A 25,199-nucleotide genomic window follows, 5' to 3' on the forward strand; every position below is an offset into this window, starting at 1 on the left:
TGGAAGGAACTAAGAAGCTTGGTATGCAATCCCATAATTCCAATGCAAAACTAACTACTTTGCTTCTCAGTAAACCTGTATAGAATTCTGATAAAACCAAGAGCTTTCCTAAACATGTGCAATCACACATGCGCACACATAATTATCCACAGCCTCCCACACATAATTATTCACAGCCTTGTTAGACAGGGCTTCCTTCTAAAAAAAAAGGTACAGATTCGAAGTACTAATATACATCAACCAGTTATACTTGTAAGACAGTTGAAAAACATGTTCCTTGGTTGCTTTTAAAAGGAAACCCTTAAATAAAATCTGTCACTTCCCAAACAGAAAAGGGAAGATCCCAAGATTTCTCTGTGGGAATCTTTGAGGATTTCCTTTCTCCTTCTCTATTGTCACACAAAGTTATTTATTTATTAATCACATTTATACAGCTTCCCATCTCATAAGAAACTACTCTGGGTGGCATACAACTATCGATACAACCATATAAAAATCATTATAGAAATATAAAAATTCATATAAAAATGGGAAAGCATTATAAAAATTTAAAATATACAAACCACACTGGGACAGTAGAGAGATTGATCACAATGAAATTACCTTAGGCTATTTGGTTCTCTGGGTCCCCCAGACCTGGTAATATAATTGGTCTTGAGGGACTTTTTAAATGGTAACAGGGATGGAGCTAACCTGACTTTGGAGGTGAGAATAGGGAGGGCTCCATAGCAGAGCAGACCCTCCTCCTGTGACTCACCAAATGTAGATTTCTGGCAGATGATAACCATAAGATGCCTTCTCTGCCCATTTTGGTAGGACAGGCTGATGTAGTCATGGAGAGACAGTCCTTCAGATAACCTGCTCCCTTCGCAATCTGAAGGTGGCCGGGGCATGAGCGATTGTGAGCACAACTGACTTGGGAAAGAGGACAACTGGTGCACAATTACAAAGCGGTGCCACAACTGCCATTTGTTTTTGTTTTCTTAGTAGGAATTGTGGGGCTAGGACCCTCAAATTGTATACCAAGCCTATCTGGATGTCAGCCCTCCCAGATAAACCAGACAGAAAACAGGACTGAATGAATGAATTCTACTTTATTGTGTAAGGTTATGTGGACAGAATCTTGCAACTCTGAAAGTACAAACTACTGCCTCCATTTTTAACTGCTCAATCTATTAGGGCAGATCCTTTCTAAGTGTCATTCTCTGACTGCTATATTACTGGGGGTTCGTCCCTCTCTGATTGTTTCCTTGGCAGCATCTCTTCATCTCTTTCCCCAAGGTCATTCATATATCCCATTAAATCAGGGCAATGCCAGCACAATGAACACCAGATGTGGCATAGTCCTAGAACCAGTAGGCCCATTCATTCTTGCCAGAGTTCAGCTGAAGCCTTTGTCCATCATCGTAGCCTCCAGACATTGGGATAAGACATTCATGGCTTCATTTAATTCACCAGGAATATATCCGCATTCTGCATGCTCATGATAACTCACCCCATGGCAAAGGACAAGTTCACCAAACAGCCTCATGTAAAGAAATGTTCAATAAGAAAGGAAGATCATTCAACCATGTGGCACCACATATAGTAGTGGCCAAGGGTGGGCCTCTCCTTCCTAATTGCCACTTTCCATAATTGACCACAAATAAAGGAGACAAACCAGGTAACCAGACAGCCCACCCCAATCCCCTGAGCCAGTCCATTGAAAGCTGCTGAGAGGTCAATAGGCAACCTCCATCCTGCCTATGCTAGATATTATCCAAAATAGGATAAATACTGTTTCCATCCCATACCTGGGTCTAAATCCTGACTGAAAAGGATCCAGATAATTCACAGGGGCCCCTGAAACTTGATCCCCAAAACCAAATCCTTGAAGATCAAGGACAAGGAACCTCCTATTGTCCTCACCATCATCCCTGGAAAAAGCCAGGCATCCCATGGCATTATAGCTTCACCACTTGTCAGAGTCTCTGGCTCTCACCCAAGAGAAACCAGTCCATTCATAACAGCCTTGTAGCAAATTAGTGGAATCACCTTGTTTCTATCTTATCAGGGAGACCTGGAAGACAGGCAAAGTCTACTACAAATATTTTTAATATTTACAATTGCCATTCAAGAGTCACTTTGCAAAGAGAGATGGATGGCACATACATTTAATAAACAAAGACATCAATAGATAAAGTATTATTTCTCTTTTTAAAAAAAATCTCGGATCTGGTGAGGCTTGCCTCCATTGGAAGTTTTCAAGAAGAGACCCATTTTTCTCAAAAAGGTATAGGATTTTCTGCCCGAGCAGGGGTTGGACTAGAAGATCTCCAAGGTCCCTTCCAACCCTTCTGTTATTCTGTTACTTATTGGTCCACTAAATAGGGTCCAATGACAGACGCCGGAAAGGTCGTAAGGAAGGACGAATCCGAGTCAAACCGGGGGTGAAGAATGCCGTTTGCTGAGCCAGCCTAAACGCACGGCGAGGATTTACAGCGCTGCTGCGGTCGGCTGCTTAGGTACGCGGCGCTGTTCGTGCAGGCTCCCGATGCAGCCGCTCAGCCTTCGGCCGCTCTTCTCAGACCAGGCGGCCTCATTCCCCCTCTCCCTATCTCCCCAGGCGAGCCCGCGTGACGCCGCGGGAGGCGAGGCCCTCCTGGGCGGCCGCCTCGCTCAAGCTCCGCCTCGCGCGCCTGGCCTCACGCTCTCCCGGCACAGGGGAAGCAGTTGAAACGGCGCCATGGCGACCTCCGGCAGCTGCAGCGGGAGTGGCCGCCGGTCAGAGAGCGGCTCCGAGAGCAGGAGCCCGCAGCTTCAGCAGGCCGGCGGCCGGGGGCGGAGAGGCCCCGGCGCTTTAGCGACGGCCTATCTAGTCCTTTATAACGTGGTCATGACAGCAGGGTGAGCGAGCGCCGGCGCACTCTTGGCGGGTGGGTGGGCTCGTCTTCGGGGCGCGGAAGGAGGGCGTTTGTTGGGCCGCTTCTTCTGGGGGAACCCGGCGGCCCTCTGCCTCCCCTGGCTTCTCTCCCTTCCCTCTCCTGGACGAAATGGCCTTTTGATCCTTTGAACCTGCCTTTCTTTGCCTTTACCCGGGGCAAAGGTTGGAGATGCACATAAGCAGGCGCCTCTTCTCTTTGGGATCCTTACCGAGGACCCCAGTTTGGTGATTGAATAAGAAATATATATATTTTATTTCTAAGCGGGAGGCCATTGTATAATTAATATGCTTTGCTTCCCCAAAGAGCTTTCCTTGTCATGCATCATCATGTATGCTTTTAATGGGGTAATAATGTTCAAGGCTTGGCGTGTTCTCGTTGTGCTGGGTGGTGATTGTGGAGGCTGAAGTGCTGAGCTTGGGCTCTGGGAAATGCTGTGGTCACCTCAGTTTGCACCTGTGGCAAGTCTTAAGCAATTCTCATTAGAAATAGCAAACTCCTTTCCTAAGGATGGAGACATAAGAGGTAAAGCACACCTTTGGTGGGTGGGGAAAAGTAGAGGGATTAGGATTTTACAGTAACAGCTGGAAATAATTATAAGTAGTGCCCTTGATTTTCTTTTAAAAAACATTTGAAGTCTAAAATGTAGTATTATGCTGATTAACATAGGGCATTTGGCATTTTCCAAAGAAATTATGACAATGTTTTGCATTATGCCTTGGATTATCTGCGGAATAACTTCTTTTAGCTCCTTAAATTGATTGGGGCTATTTCATCATCGCTTTCTTAAACCATTACCTTAACTATGTAAGATAGATATGTGCCATGTTTGTTAAAATACATTTGTTCTTTTTGTTTGCCTATAGAATTACACTAACAAATGATTATTGGACTCTAATAATAATAAAGCAATCATTTGAATCTGATATGTTTGGGGTACATTACACATTTCTGTTTTACAACAGTACATACAACATTAAGGTTCCCAAGATTGAGCATACATGTGGTAAGAACATACTCAGAATATATGAGGTGTGTATGGGTTGAATTTTGAACTCGTGTGTCCATTCTAAATGTCAGCAGGTTGTCTTTCAGTATAATCAGGGTCATTTTCAACCATTTTTTTGGATGTATCACACTATCATATCACTATTCTATCACCTTATTGCTATCTAAAAAGAAAGAACAGCCAAGAGGTTGCTCAGTGATCATTGTCATAGAACTGCTGTCAACTAAAGTTATCATTTGCTTTGGATGTATTTGCATATGGTGAGAAATAGGTGATATTTCTCAATGCTGATGCACCACTAATCCATGCATGTAATGCACAATATAAAAATTAAGTCACTAAGCTGCTCAGAGTTGCTTTGAATTGCAAGATGGGCAGCAAATAAATTTCATAATAATAAGTGATAGTTTTTGAAGAAGCAGAATGATAGTGAGAAAAATTGATTATGAACAATGTTTCTCATAAGAGTTTTTCCTTGCATCGATTATCTCAGTGTTTTTCAACCTTTTTTGTGCAAAGGCACACTTTTTTCATGAAAAAAATCACGAGGCACACCACCATTAGAAAATGTTAAAAAAATTTAACTCTGTGCCTATATTGACTATATATAACACAAGGTGTTATATAGCAAATCAGATACTAAGGCCTAATGCCACAGAGGGGAGAGAAATTCATAAGTTTTCAAGATTTCCTGCACTGCTTCAAACATATACACTTAATACCAATGAATCCACAGCTATTATTTGATACAAGAAGATGGGTATGGAGAACGGAAAGAAATTTAAATTAATAAAAAAAGATGCCACTGAAATCATCTGTTTTAAATTATAATCCCTCCTCCTGACAGTGGATCAATAAAAAAAGATTATGCCCAATTCAAACTGGAAAAATACATTTAGCTCAAAAAAATAAGATCACCATGGTGATGAAAGAACATGGCAAGTATCCCTAGGAATTATCTATCTCCAATTTTTATCAAAGGGCTACCAGCGGCTGTGTGCGTGTACGTTACTCCACGTTATAAAGCTGTATAAAATCCCATCCAATAGGCAAATAAGGAAATACCTGTTGCTCTGGTCTTTAATGCAATTCTTGCTTAAGGCAGAGCCCTCCTCCCACCCCAAAAAACGAGGCAAGCCACATTGAAGCAAACAGCCTCCGCCACAATTTTTAAAAAAAAAAAACCATGCAGTGGCAGAAATGTCAGTTGTAGGAAAGGGGAAGAATGGCTGGAGGGGGAAGGGATTTTATGAATTACCTCTCTCTCTCTCTCTCACACACACACACACACACACACACACACACACACATTCTCCCACACACAGAGCGGGAAAGGCGGGACCAAAGCCCGGCCGCAAACGAGGGAGCGCGTGGCGAGCAGTGACGCCGGACTGCTTCCTTCTCCGCCGCCGCCGCCGCCTTCACTACCCAGCAGACAAAAGCGAGGGCCGGCCAGCGCGGGCTGCTTTCGCCGCGGCTGTCAGTCCCGGCGAAGGCCGCGCATTGCTTGGACGCCGGACCCGCTCCTAGCCCTTCTGGAGAGCGCGGCGCGTTTGCGGGAAGGAATCCCACCCTGGGTCAGAGAAGGCGACGACATGCATCCCTCCCTGACACTAACACGCGCAACGTGCACATTCCCTCTCTCTCAATTTCTCTTGGCTTGCAGCTGCAGCTGCTCTCAGGCAGGGTCAGCCCAGAGCCTGCAATGACAAGCCCCATCCTTGCGCGGCTCACTCTTCCTCAGGCTCGTCGTCCCCTGGAGAAAATAGGATCGCGCACGTGTGCAACGGCCACGGGGCTTGCCCTAGCTCTGGTTCGGGAAAGGGACGAAGTGCTTTTCCTCGACTTTTAGTTTCGCCACGGCGGCGGGAGATTAAGCGAATTTGCCCCGAAGGCTCCCAAGACAACAGAGGCCGAGTTCAGAAAGCGCATTTTAAAAAACGATTTTTGGGGGGGGGGGCGAAATCGTACCGCGCACCTCTCATTTGACTTAAGCGTATCGGTTCTCTGCTATCACGGTTCGGGTGCTGTCCTCCCCCTCCCTTCTCCTTTCATTGTCGCCCTTCCTCCCTTAACGGTTAGAGATGTCAGAGATATCAGAGATGTCCCGAGGCAAAAACACCCGGCGGGTGTTTTTCCCACGGCACACCTTACATTATGTCACGGCACACTAGTGTGCCGCGGCACAGTGGTTGAAAAACACTGTGTTAGTGAACCTAACTCCACAAGTATAGTCATTATCACAGCTTTCATGTGATACCACAATCTTGTAATTCCTGCAAACCCGGAATGATGATCTAGAACTTCCAAAGAGTGTGCAACTCCATTCAGAACTGGATGAACAGCTCTAGCTAAAATGTATTTTCCCACCATCAGTTTCTGTCTAGTCTGTATTAAGTTGCAGATCATTTTCATCTATTCCAAAACTGTCTCTAAACCTCTGGAGCTCTCTACTTTCCCAGGGATTAGTGGATGTTTCTTAAAGATAAAGATGTGTTTCAGTAACAACTTTGTGACACTTTAAGTTGAGTAGAATAGATTTCTCTAGCAATGTTATCTCAAACATCAGCTGAACACATTCTGCTTTTAGAAACATAGAATCATAAGACTGGAAGGGACCTCAGAGGTCTTCTGGTCAAGCTCCTGCTCAAGGCAGGAGCCATATACCTTTAAAACCTTATCTTTTGAAAGAATTCAAGTTCCAAAGTGCAGAAATCTAAAGCCAGCACAACATTGTGCCTCCTAAATTTCCCATATGCGTGCTTTGCCATAAATAACCATGAATGTGACTAAGCTGGTTCATTATGAGATTGCTAAATAATTCACATTGTAATTTTAAATTAAAATAACTCCCAGTCTAGTTTCCACTGAGGTTTTGCCTGCAGACACTCACCTATTTCCAGGTCCTGCAAGATTTTTTTTCCCAAAAAGGCTGACATGCATAACACCAACACCAAACAATGCATAATGCCAACTTTCTAAGAAAATGAGTCTTTGAAGTGTATATAATTACTCGGTAAGTCTCATTGGATCTACTGGATCCTAATAAAGAGTAGCTAGTAAAGTAGTAGTAGAACACAATGTATTTGATGATGTGCACTTGTGCTTTGTTTCTTTGGAGACATTTAATATTGAATTCTGCTCTTCATACAACATTGCATGACATTGGTAATCTTCATATGAGAGCTATGTGTTAGAGAAGTGAGCAAATCATTATCAGTTGATTAAACCTAATGGCTTTAGACTCAGTTTTATTCCTATTTTTCAGTTAATACGGGTGCTATTTACTTCTATTTAAAATGTTTAAAAGAAGCTCATTTTTAGCTTTGCAGTTGTAACTGTTAGACTATAATTCACAGTTTTTTCAGCAACCAGACAGGTAAAGCATATTTCTGTCTCGGTGGAATATAATGCTGAATCGCTTATTTTGAGAAGAGTATATTACTCTTAAAATATTTCATAGTGCATGGATCCAGATTGCTGGGGGCAATATGCTGACTCTGTGAACCACTTAGAGAGGGCTTTACCACTTAGTAAAGCACTATGAAGCAGTATATAAGTCTAAGTGCTATTGCTATTTCAATAAAAACATCACTGTGTTTTCCTATCTCTTTTTCTTCTAGGTGGCTTGTTATAGCAGTTGGTTTAGTCAGAGCATACCTTGCAACGGGTAGCTATCATAAACTCTATCATTCAATAGAAAAGCCTTTGAAATTCTTCCAGACTGGAGCTTTGCTTGAGGTAGGTGTATCTCAGGGAAAGTCTTCAAACCCTAGGCTGATGATGGCAAATCTATGAAATTTATGTAAGAGGTGGTGGTGACATGCCAGGCTTCAGGAATCCTTTGGAGGTTGTGCAAAAAGGCCTTGCTCTCGTGCAGCCCGAACATCCAAAAATTGCACATTCTCATTTTCATACAGTTTCCTGAGGCTCCAGAGGCCTCGCAAGAGCAGAACCCCCCCCACATGACTTTCAAAGGGTCTGGAGAGGCCTTTGAACCCTTTGGAACTCAAATAGCTCTGAGGTGTCAGAAATAGCTCAATTTCCAAAGGGTCCAGAGACGAAAGGACAGTCTGAAGATGAGGTCTGGAGAGACCTTTTTTTTTCTTCAGGATACCAGAGTCAAGATTCTGATTTTTTTTTTTTTTTTTTTTTTTGTCACACCAAGCCGAAAAGGTTTGCTATCACTACCCTAGGCATTTCAACTTATTTCTATATTGTAATGCTGAGTTAATTAATATCCCTTTTAAATGCATCATCTTTTTGCAAGGTTTATTCTGTCAAATGAAAAAAAAATTTGATAAAACATAATCATAATAGGAAGCATAATGATATCAGTTGCAACAAAGAAAGAATGATAAATAATAAGTTACTACGTTCAAGTGAATGTGTTTTCCTTTGAAATTAAAGTTTAGGCATTTGACATATTTGGTAAAATGTTTAATTAGAGACTTCATGCTTTTTAATCACAGTATAAAGAACAAATATTCTATTGATAGTTCATCAGAGAAAATTAAATTATTTTTAAAGGTGATTCAGATATCTCAAAGAAGCTCACATAACTGCCAGATCTTCCAACACGTCACTCACTCCTCTTCCCAATAATGCCAACAGAGGAGGGATTGCTTTATTTCATGGAGGAAGTTCTAATCTGACAATGATTATTGTTTCATGAACATACCCAAGGAAGAATAAATGTTTGAGAACCCCAGAATCTCTTTTAAAAGAGATAAGTCAATCTTCCTCTAATAATATAGTTTTCTAAAAGGTGGCTTCTCAGTACAGAAGAATTGTAAATGAAGAATTTAGTCATTGGTGAGATGAAAGTTGCACACAATTATTATTGAGTAGATAAGAGATACATGTTATGATAACAATGACTGGTGGAAATACTATTTAAGAACAATGCTCTTAGTCATAATCATGATTGTGGTAGTAAAGAAAAATTATAGTATTGTAGTAAAGAAAAATATGTGAGAAGTCTTAATTATTTCTGCCTTTTTTTAGATCGTGCACTGTGCAGTAGGTAAGTTTTTAAATTAAATATTTAATATATCTTTCTTGGAAGGCAAGGAGGGAATTCTATTTGTATTCTGTGGTCAGTCATTTAAAGGAATAGCAATTATATATAGTATGACATACATCCAGTTTCTCAGTATTTGGTTTTCCTTATTTTTGTTTTAAACATGCATTTGAACATGCAAATATAACTGTTTTCTCAAAAGTAAGAATTGCATATTCAGACTAACTGAAGGTATTTCAACGTCATGTTTATTGTTTATATTGAATTGAATATAGCATTTGTTATGGTGTTAATTGTTTAATAATAAAAATTGGCCTACTTCTGCTTCATACTGCTTATGGAACAACTGTTAGGTATAAACATTAAAGTTTGCCAAAATAAAATGCAGCATTTTGAAGCTATTTATTTACAAGTTGAAAATTTGATCCAGTTTTCTGTTCTTCTGGCTTCATCAAAGGAAAGTCAAAGTGATCTCCCCCCCCCCCCCCCCCGCCTTTAAAAAAAAAAATCGCTGACCTGGCTTCCAGAAAGCAAATGAGCATGTTATTTCAACTGCCAGGCTAGAAATAATCAAACTTAGGCTTTCAGTTAGGTGGAAAAAGTCATTTTGCAGGACCTCTGAGGAGAGATCATTGTCCTGGGACAAATAGGCAAACAGGGATGGAGACCAGTCAGAAAGGGAATCCAAAGGAGAAGGAAGAGTTAATAAGGTAAGGATAGTCACAGGCAAGAGATGGGTTTTAATTAAGTTGTCCTCAGCATTGTCCAAAGGGAAGAATGGCCTTTAATAAGCCATGCTGAACCTCTGCCTAGTCCACATAGATAGTAGTCTGCTCTTCCCTCCACCCCCCCACCCCCACCCAATGCCTTTTGGCTGTCTCAGATTTGTGCAGTTGTGGACTGGATCTTCATGAAGGATCTCTGCTTCAGGCCAAGGGTCTGAATATCTGAATCTATTACAGTTGGAAAACAGTATCCCATTTGTCACCAGATGTCTAGGAACTTCCAACACCTAGCATAGTTTATTATTTGTTATATAAAAACAAACTTTCTACATGTATGTATCTAATAACTCAGTGACAAAATCTAAAGCAAAATTTGATTATGTTGATTGAGAGAAATGCAATTGAATTAAAAATAGTGCTTTGCGTATGCACAAATGTTTAGAGGTGAGAACTGATATCACTTTACTAGTATTAAACTATATTAATTTATGGAAAGATATGGGTTTTACACATGAAAAATCTTTCATATATTGCCTCTTCCAGAGTTATTAATTAGTTAATGCTCTTCAGACATTTCAATGGAAATGTTTGGATTTTAATTATAGTCCCTAAAGAATCATTGGTGCCATGAAAATAAAATTTCTGGGGGGAAATTTATATTTCCTTCATCTGACACAGGCAATTGAATATTCACATCATTTATTCAGATATGACATTGTCCCTTTACTGTCTGAGATAAGTGCTGTTTCATAAACACGAGTTTGCTTGAAAAGGCTATTGTTGTAATTGTCTTACTGGGTGATTTGTTTCTTTCTGTGCTTGGCACCAGCATCTAAGAATCTCATACAAGTATGTCACATGGGACATAATATCCTCTGTTGTTTTAGCTCTGGCATCTGATAATCAGAAGGGAAACTAGTCATGCGTTTAGCAAATTTATTACTTGAAAATCATAGCTTGCCATATTTTGAGGTTCAGCTATAGCAGTGATGGCTAACCTTTTTGTTGTCATGTGTCGAACAACAAATGCAATGCACGTGACACACACACAAACGTTGTGTCGTCGCCCCCCCCCCCCCCGGTGCCCTGTTTTAGGCCTAGTTTAGGAGCTCAAAAATGTATTAAATCTAAATTGTCTTTACAGGGATTGTTCCTTCTTCTGTTGTCTTGACTGCTTTCCAAATCATGTCAAGAGTTTTTCTGACATGGGGCATAGCCCACAGTGTAAAAGAGGTAAGTTGAGATTGAACTATTTTATTCATCCTTTATCATGAAGCTCCTATCTCTGTTCACTATGGACATCACTATATAATCTATTTTGCTGATATCAAATGTGTATGTAGACATGCAGTAAACAAATAACTTTTCGGTGCTGTTGATTTTAATGTCATATTTCAACACCTTGGACATGTAATTTAGAATATTTTTGGTAGACATTATTTTGTTGCCATTTAATATATCTCAAGTGAGATTCAGTAGGTTGAAGAGAACTAGGAATCATTATCCAATACCTTGTTTGGAAAGCACAATCAACATTCACGTGAACATTTTCATTTTTTACTTCATTGGTTTCATTTATTGCAACCAATTTTCCATAATCGAAAGTTATCATTATTATTTATTAAGGTTGTATGGCCAGATACCTTTCTAAGTGATTTTGAGCAGCTCCCAATTTAAAAAACTATATAAAGGAAAAATATATATTTTTAAGTAATTTAGTTTGCAATTTCCAGGTAGCACTGCTGGAAGACTTGAGAGAGGATCTGTTTTTCAAACCTTTAAGCAGTTATAATGTAGATTCCATTGGAATACATAGTTGTAGTTCTAATATAATTTAAACATAAGATTGGAAATAATCCCAATCTCTTAACTATAGCAAAGTAGGAACTTAAAAATAGAACACAAACATCCAAAATTAAAATTGTAGCTGTAAATGTAATTTTATTGATTATCTAAGCAGCCCAGGCTAGTTGAAAGGATGTATTGTTTTCTTTGAAAAAATAGTTACTTGCATTGTTACGAAAGCATTCTACATTTCTTTTGAAAGGCTGTCTACATACCTGAGTTCTTTGAACAAGTTCAACTATTGAGGATGTTGTAAGATGCATGTGTTTGATCTCTTGCATAAATCTTCTATGTCTTTTTCAAGTCTTTTAGTGAGAGAGTTAATAATTTTGTTCAGATTTCTCTTGAATATAATTTTCTCTCAAACAAAATAAACTATCTTACCTTATTTGCCAGTCTAATGAAGAGATTATCTGTTTTGGTATCAAATATATGATAGCAGATTGTTCTTCTAATGTTTTCTTGGATGATTTTTAGTGCTAATATTAATTGCATGAGTCCAATGATGCCTGAAGAAGTGCTTTTTCTACTAAGAGGATAACATTGTTAACTTCGCCTGTCTTTCCTCCCTCTTTCAAAAGTTGAATTCAAGAGGAAAAACCTGCCAAATCTTTAATTTAAATCCTGTTTTCTTACTTTTCATTAGGAAAGATAGTGACTCAAAGATAGGGGTGCCTTGTATGATTTCCCTTTAAATCAGTATGGCAAGCAAATGTGAATTAAAGCCAAAACTTTGTATGTCAGATTGAAGACAATATGCCAACATTCAAGGGTATTGCAAACTAGTAGTTAATCAGACTTCGGTATATTTTGTTTCCTTGATGTGTTAACTTTAATATCTTTACATTATTCACAGATTCTTTAGTTGGTGGGAAAAGCTTGGTGTCCAGTACTATAAAGCTCTTATTCAGAACACTGATATGTCATTAGCTTTCTGCGTATTATTTTGATGGACAATTTATGATGTACATGGCAGAATGAACCCAGTGATCTCTATACTCAGTTTTAAAAACTGAGATTTCACCAATTTAATCTAGTTTAATCCATACCTTGACAACTAATCTTCTTAGCAATATATATATAATATAAATATATAAATATATAAATAATATATAAATATATAAATAACTTGGTATTGCTGAAAGACTCAAAAAGCAAATGAATCTCCCTTTCAAATGTTATTGAGCAAAACTTCCAGTCATGGCTACGCATGTTGAAAGTTTGCAATGCTAAGATTATTGTCTCTAATAATAATATGGAATAATATGGATGAGACTTTTTTGTGGGAGTTATTGAGCTGATGTTAGCAGAACAAGTTTGCAGCTCTCTTGAAGATTACCTGAACTTTTTCATTCAGGGTACTGCTTCCAGGTTTAGTATTGAGGCAACATTGGCCACTCTCTTAGAAGAGCTTTGTCAGGACTTGAATGGGGGTAATCTATCCCTCCTGATTTATTGGAACTAGCAGCAGTTTTAATACCATCAATCATGATATCTTATTGGACTGTCTGCAAACATTTGGGATAGGTGTTGTTTCTATTGGTTCTTTTTCTTCCTCAGTGGACAGTTCCAACCTGTGATGGTGGGGGAGGAGAGTCTAGCTGAGTGACCTTTGTTGTGTAGATGCTCTAGACCAGTGAGTCTCAACCTTCCTAATGCCGTGACCCTTTAATACAGTTCCTCATGTTATGGTGACCCCCAACATAAAATTATTTATGTTTTCCATATTTTTTCAAAAATATGTGTTTTCCAATTATCTTAGGCGACCCCTATGAAAGGATCGTTCGATCCCCAAAGGGTCCCGACCCACAGGTTAAGAAGCGCTGCTCTAGACTGAGGTCATCCCTCTGTCCCCTGCTATTTAACATCTACATGAATCGGCTGGGAGAGATCATCTGATGGTTTGATGCTTAGTATCAATTGAGAAAGAGATACTGGTAATATTACTTACCAGTTCCTGTAGGCTATGGGAATCTGGGATGAGAGAATAGACTGAAGTGCGATCATGGCAAGTCAGAGTTGGTGTTGATACATTAAGATTATCTGTCACCATCAGAAGTGTTTCTTGATGAGCAAACACAACCTATCAGAGAGAGCAAGTTCATGAATTGATACCTTCTGGACTCATGGCTCTAGCTAGTGTACCATTTGTGATCCTACCTGTAGCAGGAGCACCTAAATAGAGCTTATCATCACCATCCAGTTGGATTGGATGAGTATAATGGACTCTTAGGCCTTAAAGACTACTTTAAGTTAGTCCAAAGTTGGTCCAAAATGAGCAGTATACTTCATGTGTTCCAATATCATCAGCAAATAAGACAAAGTTTTCCCAATAGTTTTCCAGATACAATTTAAGGTGTTAGTTTTAACCTCTAAAGCCCTTTATTATTTACAACACAATAGCTATATGATCAGCTACTCCAACCACTACTGGCCCGAACTGACCAAAGAGAGATATTTTTGAGAATGGGAGGGTTCTGCCTTTCTTTGTCAGCACCAATATTGTGCAACAGCTTCCCAGCAGAGATTAGGCTAACCCCCTCCCAGTTGACATTTTGGAAGCTACTAAAGACAGAATTGTTTCGGAGATCCTTCCCCTGATTTTATCACACAATTTGAAACTACTATTTTTATTATGTTCATTCTTATATTTGGTGGGTACTGTTTTATTGTTCTTACTGAGAACTTTGTGCTATAGATGTTTTAACTGGTTTGTATAAACCAGTGGTTCCCAAACTTTTTTGGCCATGCCCCACCTAAGCATCTTTAAAATCTGATGCCCCCCCTTACATATAATTTTTACTTTTCTCAAAAAGTGAACTCTACTCACAGGGAGGGAACCTAAAAGGCTATTAACTTTCTTTAAACAAGGTTCAAATTGCCCCACTGTGGGGCCTGGGCCCCATGTTGGGAACCTCTGGTGTAAGCCACTAGGTTTTTTTAAAATCAGAATAGAAATAAGTAAAATAAATAAATATGTTTAAATTTTGATAGATTTATTGTTTTTCTTTATTTGTGCAACAGTAAAGAATGAATTCCTTACTGAGGACTATTTTTGAAAGAAAGAATATTTGTTTACCTGACATTGGAGAGAAATAAACCAACTATTGATTGTAGATGGAGGGATAGCTGTGTTTCATTTTAAGCTATGAATTATTTGTTAGTATAGCAGCATTAATTATTTATAGTAGCTCCAATACTCTATTAGTTTTGAATGATGCTGAAAATGGTTTTCCAGTCATTAACCGATCTTGAGTAGCCATTGTTTAGTTCATTACTCTTGTCATTGGAAGAATCTTGTCATTGGAAGAATGGAATGCAAAATAGTGTTTATCATATGCCCAGTAGGTGGCAGTAGTTGACATAAGATAAAATACTTATGAGAGTCTAATAGGACATGAATGTACTGTCTGCAGTCTTGTATGAAGTTTTTTAAAAAAAATAATAATAGCACAGAGGGAAGATTTAAGTGCAAATCAAAGCTTTTTCATCATTGATATAAAATATTGATCACTTAGGCAGAGTATTCTTTTGAAAGTAGAATCATTGACTGTTCTTTTCTAGCACAGAAGCCAATCGTAAGCATTGTTCTTTATTCAAACATTATCACATGGTTACTTGTATGATGTCATTTGAGCTATTTTCATAGAGAGAACAATCCCATTCATCTTCTCTGCCCTGGTAGAGTCTATATAGTGGTGTTTTGTCTGCATCAGCCAATTATTACCTTAGAACACTCTTCTTCAACCCAATTTTATTGGTACTAAGTGATAAGGTTCCTCCCTCAATTCTTTCTTCCATTTCCTCTTATTCTGTACTATCAGAATGCATTGGTGAGATAACCAGCTGTAAATTCTATTCCCGAAATATCTGCCGTATTGAATCTATTTCAGAGGGAGAGCTGTCCAAGAATCAGTGAGGGAGTCTTGAGAGAAACAGACAACAATTACATAAACAAAGAGGGCTAAAACATTCCCTAAATCCCAGGGAAACAAGACCATAAGAGAAGATACACAGGCAAGCTCCTGAAGTAAAACATAATCTGGTCTACCAAATTGATGTCAACCTTACAAGGTAGATCAGGAAACAGACTTCTCAGGGAGAGTAGAATGATACTTTATTGAGACATAATAAACTTGCAAGATTGCTTTGCCTTCTCTCCATGTTGGAATGACATATAGTACCAGTAAACCTTTCTGTTCATACAACTCTAATTTTGATTTTTTTTAAAAAAACATGGACTAAATGACCAGTTGTTTCCCTTTTGCATAAAGGAGTGTCAGAATGTCATCTACACGAATAACTGGTTTTTCATAGATCTACACCTTTCCTCAGCATTTTTTGCATACCCTTGACACTAGGAAGTCTGTTGCATTTTGCTTCAGCAGAAACATATCCTTTCTAAAAGAATCCCACGTTGTTCATTTCCTATGTTAGCACAAAGCAAGGTATTCAGTTTCATTTCAGTGTTTTTGAAGAAGAGTGATGGCAGCTCTTAATCCTTTGATCTCAGTTAAGTGACTATAAAGTTCGAGGGCCACTTACAGTGGTGCTTAAAAGTTTATGAACCTATTTGAATTTTCAATATTCATGTTTAGGTCATATTCATGTAGAAATACTGAACATTAAAAACAATTAATGAGACTTCACTATATAACATAGGTTTGCTCATCTTAGCAGTTTTTTGTGGGAGCACACTTTTATCCAGATCTTTCAGTTTATTCTCCTAGTTTCAGCTTCCTAATTAATTTGGCAGTATCAATTGAACTTTCAATTTCAACAAGATGGGATTGGCAAGGCTCACTCCTCCCCCACCCCAGTTTTTATTTTAGCTGTCCCCTTCTTTCTGATAGATTATCTGGCTGATTCCTCATATTCCTCAGAGAGCCAAGGTGGCGCAGTGGGTTAAATGCAGCACTGCAGGCTACTTCAGCTGACTGCAGTTCTGCAGTTCGGCTGTTTCAAATCTCACCGGCTCAGGGTTGACTCAGCCTTCCATCCTTCCGAGGTTGGGTAAAATGAGGACCCAGATTGTTGTTGGGGGCGATATGCTGACTCTGTAAACCGCTTAGAGAGGGCTGAAAGCCCTATGAAGCGGTATATAAGTCTAACTGCTATTGCTATTAATATGTATGTTACAGAGACCATAACAAAGAACATGGTAAGGTAACATGGTTAAGGTTCCCTGCAGGAGAGTTTCAATACAAGTAGTCCTACAATAAACAATCAGGACCAAATTTCAATTGTTCAGCAAGCAGTTATTAAGTGAGTCATGTCTCATTTTGCAACCTTTTTTTAGAAACATAGAAAACTTGCAACAGAAAAAAACCTACAGTCTATCAAATTGTCAGGCCTGGAAGCCATTTTTTGCATTGGGCCTTCAGGCCTGCTACATTTATTGCTATGGGAAACTGGGGAGGGGGATTATATGGAGTGGGATAGATTTAGTCAAAATAACATTTATTTCTCAGAGAGTCAAGATATCTTGCCCTGCACATGGAATGGCATGACTGGGAGGCATCTCCAGTTGGGATTGGAACATGTGATGGACATGTGGGTGCTGGGCAGGGACTTGAACTTTTGTTTGGTGGGGAAAACCTAGAAACTTTCAGATTCGTGTTTCCCTGATGTGCCAATGTTGACATCTCTAATAAAATGGAACTTTGAGGAAACTCAAGCTCAGAGTCTTCTTTCGTTAGGGATGTTACTTGGAACCCTGACACAAGTCTGTTTTCTTTTTAATTAATTATTTTTAATGTTTTATTTATTTTTAATTTTTACCAGATGATGGACATATGTTTATCAGAAGAATGTTTAACTCAGTTACTAGTGACTGACTGACTACCTCTGCTGGAAGTTGGTTCCAAGCTTCCACCACTGTCTATGAAGTAATTGTAATACTTTATGATATTACTTTTGAACATCCCTCCTTCTGAAATTCTGCCCCCGTGTTCTTAATTTTGCCATGGCTGTTAAGCAAATCACTACAGTTAAGTGAATCATGCATTTGTGAAATGATGCAATTTTTTGTACCCCTGAGCCATTGCATCTGAATGTGCAGCAATTCCCAAAAGATAATAAATGTTACTGACGTCGAGTCCAAAGATGTAATTTTCTCCTAATCTTTATCCTTTTCTATAATACAACCGAAATAGTTTCCAGATGAAGCTTTTATTATTTAATTGCCTCTAAATCAAAGTTTTACAGGGATTCTTAAGAATGTTTCTACTTGAACCCTCCTTTTATTCATCCAATTTCTTTCTTTTCTTATTATAGAAAATCAGTTAACAAATACAGAATAGCCATCCAGTATCTTTTGACTGGTAGAGCTAGGAGCTGTGTTGAAGTCACCCCTCTGAGTCACCCAGAATTCTTTACAACAATGCATTACATAGACTCCTTCTTTCTGTTGAATTGGCTGTCTTTTAATTATTTCATTTTAGAGTAATAGCACAAATCAGAAGTTGGTATTTTAAAAACGAAGAATCATGTGTGCAACATTTCTATTTTCTAAAAGACTCCGTTTCAGTGTTTATTAATGGGGGAGGCAAAAATCAATTTAAACCTACCACTTTCCTGTAGTCTGTTCTGGAGGGAGAATTGAGATGGCTTTTAAACAATAATGAAGAATGAATCTGTGTGATTATATGTGCAAAGCTTGAAATCATTGGAAGGATGGTTATGCCGAAGCCTCATGTTGCCTGATTTGTAATGGTATGATTCACATGCTTGGGGTGAAGAATATAGCACGGATTGATATTTTAGATTAGATATATAATTTATTTCCCACTTTCAAACAGCAGCAGTTATCTTTTATAGGTGCAAAGTGAAGATAGCATCCTTCTTTTTGTCGTCGCCTGGACGATCACAGAGATCGTCCGTTACTCCTCCTTTTTACACTTTAGTTACTGAACCATCTTCCTTATTTATCAAGTGGGCCAGGTAAGGTGATTAAATACTTAATAATTATCAGTTAAGAAACAGTAGCTCAATGAAGCAGAAGAGAAACAGACACTAGGTACTTTATGTAAGGAAAGAATTAATGAAAAGCATTTGGATTTGAAGGACCTATTTTGAGCATGGAAATACTGTTTCAGATGTGAAATGTTTTAAATATTCTAAATATTTTGTAATGTAATGTTTCAAGCTCAGGAGCAGAGCGTCCTCAGACTACAACCATTCATCCGACAACCATTTAAACTTGCCACAGTGCTGAACAAGAAGTTGCAATCGCTTCTTGGGTACTGGCCATTATAGCATCCACATGCTCACATGATTATGATTTTGGCACTGAGTACCTGGTTTGTGATTACAAGATTGCCGTTAGCCACAGTAATGTGATCGTGATTTCTGACATTTCTTGCTGGTTTTCTACGAATAAAGTCAGTGGGAAAGCCAGCAGGAAATCAGAAGACTCGGTCACATGAGGTCCTCACTTAATAATGGCAACCAGGACGGCCCAAAATACTGTTACTAAGTAACATGGTCATGTGTTGTTGCACTTTATAATCATGTCACTTAGCAAGATCAGTCCCAATTGCCATCATAACTTGAGGACTACCTCTATTCCAATGTAAAATATTTCCAAAAAGATTGGAACAGCCCATTTAGCATTTCAGATAAGGAGTTTTGAAGTTGAAATGATTTCATCTAAAGCCTTTTGCATAGGAAATGTGTTTGACTGCCTTAGAATTGCTCTGACTTTGAAGATCATTAAGAACATCTGGGTGCTGTAGGACTTGGAGAAGTTGTGTTTTGATTGGGTTTCAAAAGACCCTTTGCTCCCCTTTCAGTTTCCTACAATTAAGTATAAGATAGGAGAAGGGGGCATTAGGATTGTTGCTGTTTTATGTGCTTGCAAAGGAAGAAAGTCAATAGAATTGGATCCATTTTGCTTAATAAGGCATGTGCATGAATACTTGGTGGGGGGAGAAGAGTGCATGGAGGGGGCATTATTTTCTTTCTTTTGCATATTCAGAGAACTAGTTGATGAGCAATTGCATTTTTATTTGCAGTAATAATTGGTAAAGCACATAAGCATATAGCCAGTAGTGTGCTGTAGTTTCCAAGCTGTTTCTATTTAAAAGTACTTATTTGCAGAAGAGTTAACTTTTCTCAAGGACCACCCCGTTTTTCTTTTCTATATACTGGACTCCTTTTCCTTTCATTATTTTTAACCTGTCAAATGGCTCTTTAATTTGTCTTCATACGTCTCTCTCTCCCCCCTTTTCTTTGTTTGTCCCCTCTTTCAACTGTCTTGCTATTTTTGATTAAGGAAATGTCCAGGAAATCCTTTGCAGAATCCTACTGAAGCAACAATCTATACTTAGAAGCAGTTCTGTTTTGTTCTAGAGGTTCCAGTGTTTTTTAATGAAAGTTTATCCAAGTAAATATGTATTAGATTATACCCTGAATTCCTAGAAATGAAAAAAAATGCAGTTATTAAATTAACTTTGAATATTTATCCTCAAACAAGGTATAATTAATCAATTATAAGAAATTTTATAATGATTTGGTTATGAAACGGGGGTATCTTTAAGTCATTGAAATTTCAATAAGTATGTCTAGAATTGCCTCTCTGACTTTTATCTCTATGTGAATATTTGTTTTGTTTTTGTAGGTATACTTTATTCATCATACTATATCCAATGGGAGTTACTGGAGAAATGCTCACAGTGTATGCTGCTCTGCCCTTTGTCAAGCGATCTGGTTTATTTTCTATTAGTTTACCTAACAAATATAATTTTTCATTTGACTACTACACATTTCTGATCCTGGTTATACTTGTTTACATTCCAAGTAAGTGCAAATTCCGTTTCATATTTTCTTGCCTCGTGTGTATCTAAAACAATTTCAAAATATTTGTAATCTTTTGCAGTTAAAGATTTTGTGTGTTGGTATCTTGCAAAAAAGCTGGCAGGATAATTTTCAGACTTGACTTCTGGGAGTTGTCCCATAATAGAATTCTATGTGGAAAATACACCCCAATCATCCAATAAGGTTCTCTGGTTGAAAATCAACTAGTAATCCCAGTTCTGCCTCTTAACCATTACACCAACCTGTATGACTATGTAGCAATAGCAATAGCAGTTCGACTTATATACTGCTTCATAGGGCTTTCAGCCCTCTCTAAGTGGTTTACAAAGTCAGCATTATTGCCCCCACAGTCTGGGTCCTCATTTACCCACCTCGGAAGGATGGAAGGCTGAGTCAACCCTGAGCCGGTGAGATTTGAACCGCTGAATTGCAGTTAGCAGTCAGCTGAAGTGGCCTGCAGTACTGCACTCTAACCACTGCGCCACCTTGGCTCTTGCATGTTTAAGATTACCACAGTGAACATAAATATACAGTTCCTGTGAAGGGGGTTTTCTGCAACAGTTGTTATAATGATCACCTGCTAAAGCTCAGAACTGTCAGCCCTGCATGGAAAATCTACACATCTGTTAAATATACAAAATTCTTCACTAAATCTCTCTTTCCTGCATTTTGTTCTGGCAACTTTCCACATTAGCTGGGCTACGCAGATTTCACATTGGGCTCTTCCTCGCAGCCCCATTTATGGTTTTTCCCTTCCACCATTGAAAAGCCAGGAAAGCATCTCCTTTTCAAAACTGATGCCCCCCCCCCCAACACATTATTTTTACCTCATGCCTCAAGGTGAGTAAGCAGCAGCTCCTGCTGCTGCTATTAAAAGGCAGCACTGTCCAGCAGGCGTTTATTACCTATTTCTGGATGACATCAAGAATGTCTCCCTCCTTCCCTCATGGCCATCCTGGTGTGATAGAATAAATATCAAGTTAAATAAAAAATATATCAACTTATAATGTTACCCAACTATAACAATTGAACTGTTTGAAGTGATGTTTTTGCTTTTCTCTTGTTCACCAGAAACAACAGCTTTGCAAGACTGTTCTCCCTAGTTGGAGACCCGACTCCCCATCCATGCACATACTCCCTTGAGGGTGGCCAAGGAAAGTCACCATTAAGGGAGCATGAGGGTGGCTTTCCTTTGTGGAAAAAGGAAGGGGACAGGCTTTGTGGAAGGCTGGGACAGGTTACACAATGCTTGAGATTGGCAGAGTGGAATGAGGCAGTGGGCTGTGTAACACTTACCAAGTAAAGCGCTTGTGCAAAAAACAAAACAGTTTTTAGAGAGACCAGTCTACAAGCCCCATGCCAGTCTGCAGAGCCAGCTTTTAAGGACTTTCCTGGAGGATAAAAGAGAGGAACAGGTCTTACCTCCTATGGCAAGATGTTCCAAAGAGCAGGAGCCATGGCAGAAAAAACTCTTTTCTTGGATCTCACCAAGTGGAATGCCTTGGCTGACGGGATCTGTAGTAACCTCTTCTGCTAGTACAAATGGGATGGGCGAATCCCATCGGGGAAAGTCAATTCCGCAGGTATGCTGGACCCACACTACAAAGGGCTTTAAAGGTAGTAACCAACACTTTTTGAATTGCACCCAGGGACAGATCAGTAACTGGTGCAACCCACTTAAGAGTAGTGTTTCATGTGCCACACTAGAGTCCTCCGAAATTTTCTGCGCTGCTGCATTTGGACCAATTGTAGCTTCCAAATGCTCCTCAAGGGTAGCCCCATGCCCTTGTTCCTAGCGGAACATCTCTTTTCTGCTGGACCACTTGATTTCACTTCATTCTTCTTCAAAAGCAACTGGCAGCAAGGTGGGACCTGCTCTTTGAAGATGTGCCCTTAGTAAGCAGTCCATATCAGAATCAGGAGGATTAGCCCATTGTCATCTGTTTTCCTAGATTTAGAAAGAAATTGGTGCACTGATTGAACAACAAAAGTTGCAAATTTAATGTTTCTGTTACTAGAAGATACGATCTCTGAAAATCTTTCTAAGGCAACCCCCAGGAGTCAGCACTGTCTCAAAGGCATAAAAGAAGAGATACGATATTAGACAGCAGCATTTTATTGTATTGTGCTGTAATTGAAGCATAAATCTATCAAAGTAGTGCTTTTTCATGGAAGAAGCAGAAACTATTTGAACAGAAACTTTCTGCAGCTGTTACATCAAGAATGAAGATAATTGTTTTTGTGAGATACTGATTTTTTTTTTTTTAAAGAAGGGATATTTACAGTGTCCAAAGAAAAGTGAATAATAGAAAGAAAAGGAAGTAGAGGAAAGAAGGACAGTTTAACTTCTGAATTTTGAAACTAGTAGCTATCATTTTCTTTTTGATTTGACTTGTTTTATTAATTAAATAACTTCTGCAGGGTATACTAGGACTAAGTATTGCTTGTACTTTAAGCATATTATACTCTGTCATAGAGGAAAAATGCAATTAATTGAATATTGAAATGAAAGGTGTCCAAGACAAACTGTTTAGCTAATAGTGTTTCCTGGGTAGTTTTTTACCCTGATATATTGAAAGGACCAAAAATGCAACTTTTGAGATACCAATGTCTTTGTGTGAGAGCCTTTGAATATATGAAACTAATCAAATGTGCATATATAAAACTCTTTATTTCTAATTACCCAATTCTGTTGTTTTTCAGTCTTCCCTCAGCTGTATTTTCATCTGTTACATCAGAGAAGAAAGTACTCTCTGTTACTGAAGAACACAAGAAATCTGAATAATTCCAACTTCTATTTAGAGTTGTGCCCAAATATGTATACAAACAGGAACCTACCCAAATATGAACACTCAATCCAAGTTATAAATAATACAGAATACAATACAGATAGAGAAACTCAAATAAATACTTGATCAACTGCTCAAATATTACTAAAATTATCAACAGTAGTAATTTTAGTAAAATCATTATCCTATGAAATTGCATTTTCCAGCATGTCTTGTTATAGTGAAACCTGTTTTTATTTTTTTACTATTATCTCTTGATTAAAAACTACCATCACATGCTTGATAATTAAGGTCATAGATAATTAAACATTATGCTTGGATTAGGATTAGAATTATTTCAAATTTTGCATGTCTTACATTGCATCATAACAATATTATCTGGAATGCTTTGAAACATTTGCCTAAACTGCCATCAGCTTCCTAAAAATTGCTTATTCTGATCTTACAGAAAATCATATTCATATCCAACAAGCCTAAACAAAGAGACAGTGTTACCATTTTAATAGCTGTAACCAGTTGCATAATCTGCACAACAGATTTTGTTTTATGTAGTTGGGCCTTAAAATACTGCATTGTTGCACAAGAGTGAATGAGTGTTTTAGACATGCAACGTAATCAATACCTCAAACTTGGATGTTCTCTTGCTATTCTTGAGTGCTTCTCTCCACCAAAACCCTGTTTTATTGAAATGCACACATTATAGCTAATTTGTTTTTATAATCTGTATTTAATTGTTGAAGTACAAAGAGAATAAATACAAAGAAAATATACAAAGATAGGAAAATAATAAAAAAGACTGCTACATTAAAAAGAGTAAAAAATAGAAAAAGTAAATTACTTTTCAGTGATACAACTTCCTCCTTTCCTCCCTTTGTATTTCTAACTACTACACTAGTAGCTTTAGGTAATTCGTGATTGATATTGACAAAAAAACCCTTTTGTTATGGCTTTAAAATTGCTGTCCAAATTCATCCAATTGCAATCTGTTAAGGAAATGTTGATACTTTTTAGAAAAATAAGCATTTAGAGAAGTGAAGATACTTTTCTTAAAATCTGTTCATGTAAAATTCACAACATTTTAAGGTCCATTAATTTTGGGCATCAAGTTGATGCTATTGCATGAAATTTTAATGTGTTTCAAAGCTAACTCATTTGGAAAATAGATATTTTATATGGAAAATTATTGAGGAATCTTTGAAAATGTTTTATTAAATAACTGCTTTGAAGAAAACACAAATTGTCATTTATATTTTAATTAGACACCATCATGGTAAGGGGATAAGCTTTATTATTGCTAAAAATGATGCTGGCATTGCTCATTTTCCCTAGGACTACATTTATGTACATTAACTTATAGTCTAGGAAGCATATCCTTGTTTACTCCATCGCAGTAACTTACTTTGCATCTCACTGTCACTTTTTACTTTGTTCTACCATGGGGGATGTACAGGAACCTTTGGCATTCTTGTTGATCATTCTTAAAAAGATGTAATTTTTTTTGTCAGTCCCATTATTTCCTCAAGCCAGATACATAGTGCAGCATGTTAAAGAGTTTGCCTTAATGGTTTGTCTGCAACAATTTTGCATTAAGTAGTGGTTTGTATTAAATGGTTCATAGCCAAATTTATACACTGAAAAGGCTACCCATTCTCATCCCCATGTCTGGCAGGATCATTAATATATAGCATGCATTTTCTTGGAATTTTTGCTAGGCATTAACAAAGCAGCCACATCCACAGATTCAGGGGATTGATTACAAATTCAGCACACTTAGCTGTTTTATATTTATAACCGGGGGGGGGGGGGATTCTACCAGACTCTGGTTCAATTTTATCCTTGTGATTGTGCCATAAGATCAGGTTATGGATTAACTTTAAAATGGTATATTCATGTCAACTTGGACATAAGGCAATTCAATAAAATTTGAGTCCATCTGAATCATAAAAATGCTTTTCTTCTGCTAGCCCAATTTATAAGGGCTTTAGGAACCTAGCAAATATTGCATAACCTCTCCTTTCAGCTCATCATACATCTATCTACTCGGGGGTGGGGGGAGAGGACATGGAATAG

The 25,199-nt window shown here is 38.3% G+C and overlaps 1 protein-coding gene across 1 annotated transcript; it reads left to right on the forward strand.

Annotated features, from left to right (window-relative positions):
- Window positions 1-1,137: 1,137 nt before the first annotated feature.
- HACD2 (3-hydroxyacyl-CoA dehydratase 2) lies at window positions 1,138-23,876 on the forward strand. The gene is given in 10 exon segments (XM_032216554.1): window positions 1,138-2,886; window positions 7,554-7,671; window positions 8,938-8,956; window positions 10,823-10,911; window positions 18,343-18,411; window positions 18,414-18,447; window positions 18,450-18,465; window positions 20,144-20,322; window positions 23,044-23,085; window positions 23,088-23,876. Coding segments are annotated over 10 exon segments (765 nt in total). The 5' UTR covers window positions 1,138-2,725; the 3' UTR covers window positions 23,126-23,876.
- The last annotated feature ends 1,323 nt before the right edge of the window (window positions 23,877-25,199 follow it).

Source organism: Thamnophis elegans, chromosome 1, assembly GCF_009769535.1.
Source record: "Thamnophis elegans isolate rThaEle1 chromosome 1, rThaEle1.pri, whole genome shotgun sequence".
In the NCBI taxonomy this organism is placed as follows: domain Eukaryota; kingdom Metazoa; phylum Chordata; class Lepidosauria; order Squamata; family Colubridae; genus Thamnophis; species Thamnophis elegans.